This window comes from Neltuma alba, unplaced genomic scaffold, assembly GCF_004799145.2.
Source record: "Neltuma alba isolate B1F8T4 unplaced genomic scaffold, ASM479914v2 tig00012520_pilon, whole genome shotgun sequence".
NCBI classification, from domain to species: domain Eukaryota; kingdom Viridiplantae; phylum Streptophyta; class Magnoliopsida; order Fabales; family Fabaceae; genus Neltuma; species Neltuma alba.
Genome location: NW_021636987.1, coordinates 37,454 through 44,187, shown reverse-complemented (window position 1 = coordinate 44,187; position 6,734 = coordinate 37,454). Strand labels below are relative to the sequence as shown.

The 6,734-nt window shown below is 33.7% G+C and overlaps 1 protein-coding gene across 1 annotated transcript; it reads right to left on the bottom strand.

The window, feature by feature from the left end:
* Positions 1 to 2,534: 2,534 nt before the first annotated feature.
* LOC114728079 (benzyl alcohol O-benzoyltransferase-like) lies at positions 2,535 to 3,984 on the bottom strand. Its single transcript, XM_028914900.1, has 2 exons — positions 3,535 to 3,984; positions 2,535 to 3,461 (listed from the first exon to the last, which is right to left on the bottom strand). The coding sequence occupies exons 1-2, from the start codon at positions 3,982 to 3,984 to the stop codon at positions 2,535 to 2,537; spliced, it is 1,377 nt and encodes a 458-aa protein (XP_028770733.1).
* Between the last annotated feature and the right edge of the window lie 2,750 nt (positions 3,985 to 6,734).

The following is a 6,734-nucleotide window of genomic DNA, read 5'->3' as shown; positions in this document are numbered from 1 at the left end:
TTGAGTGACTAAAAAAATTAATTAAATTAATTATTTATAACAAATAGGTGTTGTCTTCCTTAGAATACCCTTACTAATTATGTGTGTTGGCTAAAGCTACTATTTAATAAAATATTTGATATGTGTAGCTATTATAATGACTGGCTTAAGAATAGATGGATGAATATAAGAAACAAAATAAATTTTGATTTTATATATTATGACTAAATTGAATTCAAACTAATTCTTATATCCAAAGTTAGAGGTAGTATTTATCAAGCATGCAGCACAACTTGTTAATTTTGTTTGTTATACAACTCGTATCATATTGCATTGATTAAAACATATAAAATCTTCCCGAAAGTATTTGAAGTTATATCTTTTGGAGAGTTTTAACTTTTAACATTAAAAGTGTGTTTAGATTGAATCAAAACCATAGTTTTAAAAGTATTTTTACAGTATACTAAATAAATATATAGAAGAATTTATCTCAGTTTGTAAAAAAATGTTTTTTAAAAACACTTATGATGCTTCCTAAACAACTCCTAAATCCCCCATCATCATTTTCATTGTTAATTCGCTAGCAGAACTTGTCATGTCAAATTAATAATAGTTGTGTGGCACCTCGCATTGATTGAAAATTTCACGTTAAGGTACACAAAACTCTTTATATTATTTACATATAGCCTCTTAATTTAAACTTAGCCTTCTTAAAATTTTAATTTCTAATACTGGCCCTTTTATATTATTAAGTTATTGACAAAAAAATGTCATGTCAAAATCTGACATGGACTAACAGATTTATGTTAAAATATATAAAACCTCGTCTGCTTGACTGCATATATAAGCCCTCAGTATTTAAAAATTTAAATCTAACCTTCTGTTCTGATTTTTAACATGAAACCTCCAGTCAGTAGTTTTGTTATTGAGCCAAGCGATCATGTCAGACTAATGACAACGACGTCGTTTTCTTTTTTGGCGTGAAAAAGCTATTTTAACAGCCCACTTCTGTTGTTTTGCTCCAACCAGGCAAAGCGATTAGCGATCGAGGGCATCGTGACATTTTATTTGGAGGGTGTTTGAGTAAAATCAAAATTATGGTTTCAGAAATGCTTTTACGGCATACGAGTAAAATATATAAAAAAGTCTGTCTCTCAATTTGCGAAAAAGTACTTTTGAAAAGTGATTATTGGGGTATCCAAACACCTCATTGATCGTGTATATGACTATAGCCACACGGGAATAAATGTCGACACTGAAAAGAAAACTAACCCAAAAGAAAAGGTATTCTATAAACTAATAAACTACTTTAAGTAAATTAAATATGTTAGTAAAATCAATTATGGTTAATCTAATTTTTTATCCCTTCATAAAATTAGTCATGGTTAATATAATTTTTGATTCGCTAAATTCACTCTCATTTTAATTTTGGTCCTTCAAGTTTCAGGTCATAGGTCTTGGTTATTTAGGTTTCTTTTTATTTAAAACATTGGTCCCTGTCATTCAATAAAAATTTGAAATGTTTTGCTCATTGAAGAACCAAAACCAAAATGAAGACTAAATTGAGGGACGAGGATTATATTAATCCAATTAGTTAATGTAATACTCCTCCGATCCTAAATACAAGACCCTTATATATACTAGCATAAGAGTATTATATTTAGGATTAGAAAAGTATATTTTTTTTCTAAATCGTCATAAGATCTTTCTTTATTTCTTCCCTTCCCCTCCTAATTAATTATTATCGGAAAAATATCAATAAAGTTAATTTGTGAAAAATTTGATAAATATATAAAATAAGTTGTACATGTTAACTTCCCAATTAAGTTTTATATTAAGCACAAAAATCGTATGTTTTTTGCTGCCTTGAAATTACAATTGCCGGTGCCTAAACAGGTGGAAGGGATTAGATTGCAATCTGCCTGAAGAGTTAGAAAAGCAGGTAAAAATTCAAGAACTAAAGGACAATAAATACAAATTCTGAAATAAAAAATAGAATAAAAGGGCTGAGTGTTAACGGCAAAATCCCCGTTTAATGAAAGCATAGGGAAATTTTTATATATGCAAATCCATTCTACTAAATTTTGGTACAATAAACTAATAAAAACGTCATATATTCAAAATTCATCAAATATTTTTTCAGCCGTGTGCACTAACACGAATACACGATTATTTGTTAATTTATTAACAAATAGTTGGTACCGTGATGTAAGACCCGCTTGATTTTTCTGTCTTGAGGTCGAGTCTTATGGGAGATATTTCCGACATTTCTTAATAAGATTTAAAAAAAGTAACAGACATGAGATGATAATATTAAAAAAGAAAAAGATGATTTTTTTTTTTTTAAAGTGTTGTATACAGGTGATTAAGAAACGAAAAGGAGTACAGAACATGACACAGGTCAGGTGAGTGGTTATGATGATCCCCAGAGACACATACGCACGATATAAGCAGAGCAATGTTAACAGCTCCCGGGTGACAAACTAAAAAATAAAAAAACCGTAAAAACCATAAAACACACGAGCTAATTTGGTTGCCCATGAATTTGCCAGTCACTACAAGTGAGACATGATGATGCTGGGATCTTGACTACTGTTCTTATAACTGCCAAGCATGTTGTCCAACTCTCTGGCAAACCTGTTCATAGCCTTGGGTGGCAAGCACATAAGAACAACTCTGCCATCCTCTCCTTTATTATTGGTAGATCCAACAGAGAAACTCACTCCAGGAAGTGGCCCAAGGCCAGCCTCAGCCAGACCAGCATACACAGCCTTGCCCCACCCAAAATTAACATTTCTAAAGCCAACACGCGACAAGTCTGATATCATCCACGATCTCTCTGATGTAAAACAAGGTCGTCCTCTTGTCACCAAAAGATCAGCCATGGAGTGCACATACTCTTCATTCACTTCAGCCTTGGCTTTTTTCACTAACTCCAAGGCATATCCCAATGGACTCTCACAAAGTTTCCCCGCAGTGGCAACTGCAGCTGGATACACAAAGGCATTACCATAATAACCAGTAGGTATTGGAGGGTTAAACCTACCTCGGCCATAACGTGCATTTACGATGAGCAACGCGCGAACATCATCGTCTGGATCTAGCTGCAGAGCCTTAGTGCGGCAACGCCAGAGACAAGCTGTGAGGACCTCAAATGTTGTAGATTGCCTAAGGTGACGAGGAGTGAGACGTCGAATGGCAGATATCTCAGTTGGCCCAAAGAAGAAAGATTGATGGGCTATGTCTGTTAAGGGAATGGTGGCGCCAGCCACTTCCTCGAACTCATGATGGGTGCAAGTAACACGTGGCGGGTTCCTTGCACTTAGGATCTCTCTGTGCCAGACAGGAAGAATGGAGGGTTCACTTTCCCCGTTAGCTATTTCAGCCAGAGCATTCATGAACTGGAAAATACCTGGTCCGTCGGTCACGGTGTGATTCATGCGAACGGCGAATACAAAACCTCCACACCTGAGACGTGTTACCTGCGGTTTATAAACTTCTCTTAGCATGTCTTGATATATAGAAAATTGTTAGGTAAAGGAAATAACAGAAGACCTGTATAAGTAAGAGGGGACAATGAAGGATTCCTTCAGAACCAGGAACATTGTAAAGGAGGTCATTGAAGCATGGAAATGGAGGTTTAAGATTGTCACCAAACTGAGCAAGGGTTACATCTGCATCAGCTTCAATAAAAAGAACGCCTTTTCCATTACACTCGACAAAGAGTTTGCGGCCAACACCTTCCCTGAGCCTACCTGCAAAGGGGTAGTAAAATACCAGTGTCTGAGCTAATGCGTCTCTGATGACTTTGACGGGGTCCTTCCCCGCCATTGAAGCCTCGTGACGGTAGAAATGTACCAGTGGAACATGGGCGCGTAAGCTGTCTTGGTCGTCCAAGTCAGACAGTAGCTTTAACTCACGAGGAGTAGGCTTTGCTGGACCTACAAGCTCTGGTTGGTGCCTCCTTACAGTAAAATTGAGACGAGAGGAAGTCGGCACAATCATAATTAATGTCTGCTTGGAAGAAAGTGGAGAATTCAACAAAAGGGAAAGGTCTTAATTTGACGTGATCTGAGTTTTCGTTTGTAGCTTGTATTTATAGTGGGACGAGTGACTGTTCAGCAGCGAGGTTTCCTTAGGATTTAAAAAAATTCCGTGCGCCCCAGACATACTGCTATGCCAACTGAAACAAACCTATCAGCCGCAGAAATTAGATGCTACAATATTACTGCCCTAACAACGCAACATACTGTAAGACAAAATCAAATTTGACTAGCTCTTCACCGTATTTAAATTCTTTTTAATATACATGCGTGTGCAAAATCAATTTCGACTTCTCATTTCAACATGTAATGTCATACTTTCCAAGTTTTATTGCTGATCAATGTAAGTTGCTTTCTGGCACTATTATTGGTACACGAACATAATTTTGACGGTCATTCTGCCTAATAAAACGGGATCACCTGTTGGATTCGTTCTTTGCCTGGACTGAGGTTTCACAATTGTTGTGATCTGCCCACAGTAACATCGTTGGTTTATAGGATTAGCTGGGTAGGTGATTATTGATATAAAATATGGTATTTAATTAAGATAATCGTTTCTCAACCCGCCTGGCCTAGATGAGCCTTCGTTGAATCTGATATCTGATATGTGCAGCGGGGACACCTAGCAAGTGGTAGAGTAGACTATTAGTCACTGTTTTTTGGGCCCCGCAGTAGACTGCTCTAATTTTGGGAGAATCCCAAAACAATATCCTTAAATTTTAAAATTTCATATCAGTTTTTTTTTATTATTTAATAACAATTCATAATATTTAAAAAGTAAATAATAATATATTTTTATAGTAATTTCTGATTGATTTTTTCTAAAGAATTTTCTTAATATTTAAAAAGTAAATAACAAATAGCTTTGCCAAAATGTGACTACCTGTTGGTTTCGCTTCTTCCTTGGACCGAGGGTTCACGATTGCTGAGCCGGAGGCTCACAGAGTTGCTGTTACATTTACATCATCCTCGGTCAATAGTAACAAATCTTAGGAAAAAAGACCCAAATAAAAAAATCTGGAAATTATGAAATTCCAACTTAGACACATTATACTTCAAAATCTAATAGCATATGATCTTGTATTTTACAAATAAAATTAAATGATTAAAAATTTTTATTTTAAACTTGTTATTGTTAGTATATTTTTTTTCATTTATTATTCGATATTGTCATTGTAGTCCATAACTTGTTAATAAATAATTTGTTATTATCACCATATTTCTTGTCATTTATTATTGTCAGTTCACGACTTGTTAATAAATTTTTGAAATAACAGCCTTTTAGTTACTTAATTACATTTGCAAAATATCGTATAAAGCACCACTTATGTGCCTGAATTGGGATTTCACAGTTTTCAGGTTCTTTTTTTTCTCATTTTTTCCAGAATTTATTTTATCAGAACACGATTTGTATAATTTTATGTTATTATCTACTTTTTTATTGTGTTAACTGTTATAAATTATATATACTAATTTATATTATGATATTAGAAAGCGATTATAGATATCAACAAAATCTAATAAATACGCAAAACCACATACTAAATTTATTTGTTTTTTAATCGAACATACTGTATTGTATCGTGTAATTATTAATAAAAAAAATCTAAAATTTGTTGTCCCTGCTAGTAATTTTCCTTGAGGTGGGGCATTAATAACGTGGCTCGGCTGAAGGCTACTCTGACCTGATGGAATTACTATCTCTATTCTTGAGATAAGATCTTATTTAATTTTTATATTGGTTCTAAATATAAGAACTCATGTCATTTTATCTCTTATATTTATTTATCTTTTTCCAAAATAATTATTCTAATAATAGTAGTTCTTGCTTATAAACCTGATTAGCAAGGATATTTTAAGAAAGATAACACTTATTTATTACAAATAACTAACTTAACTTATTTTTTTAATCTACTCAAAATAATCAACTAACTCTATATTTAGGACCGGAGGTAGTACATCACAAGCATATCCGGCCAAAAAAAAAAACTACAAGAATAGGAGGACCAGCTGTCATCTTGTAAAGGGTTGCGTTAGGGGTATGCATGAACCAAACTGGACTGGGTTTGTTATCAACCTGAAGTTTGGTCCAGTAAAAACCTCAGGCTGAAAAAGACAACCCGAGGTCTGGTCCAGTCCAGTACTAACCCGTTGTTGGGTTAGATTGAACTTAGTCCTCTGGACTGCTTGGACTCTAGGATCTAAATTTAATTTTTCTAATAAAAAAAATTTCTTCAATAAGAAGGAAGATCGTAACTTACTATATAAAATTTTGCATATATTTTAATCCAAAGTTCATCAATTTTGATCACTCCCTTTTAATTTTCCAATAATGTCATGTTTTATTAATTAATCCTCATTAATATAGATCTTATATTGTAGAAAATATATACATATGCTCATTATTTAGGAATTTAATAGATAAATCTTGATTATTTGAATAGACAAAAAACTTATATAGAAAAATTAAATAAAATTAAAATTATATAAATGTTAATTTTAAAAAAACCAGGTTAGACTGGACTGGACTAACTAGTCTGAGAGGCTAGTCTCTGGTCCAATCTAGCTTGATAAGACCAGTCCGATCCAGCCTTGTTTCGAGTCAATTTTTTCTAAACCGAATTATACCGAATCACCAAGTTTTTGCACAGTCCTAGGCTATGTAATAAACTAAACTGATAATCTATTTTTGCTAAGATGATGACATGCGTT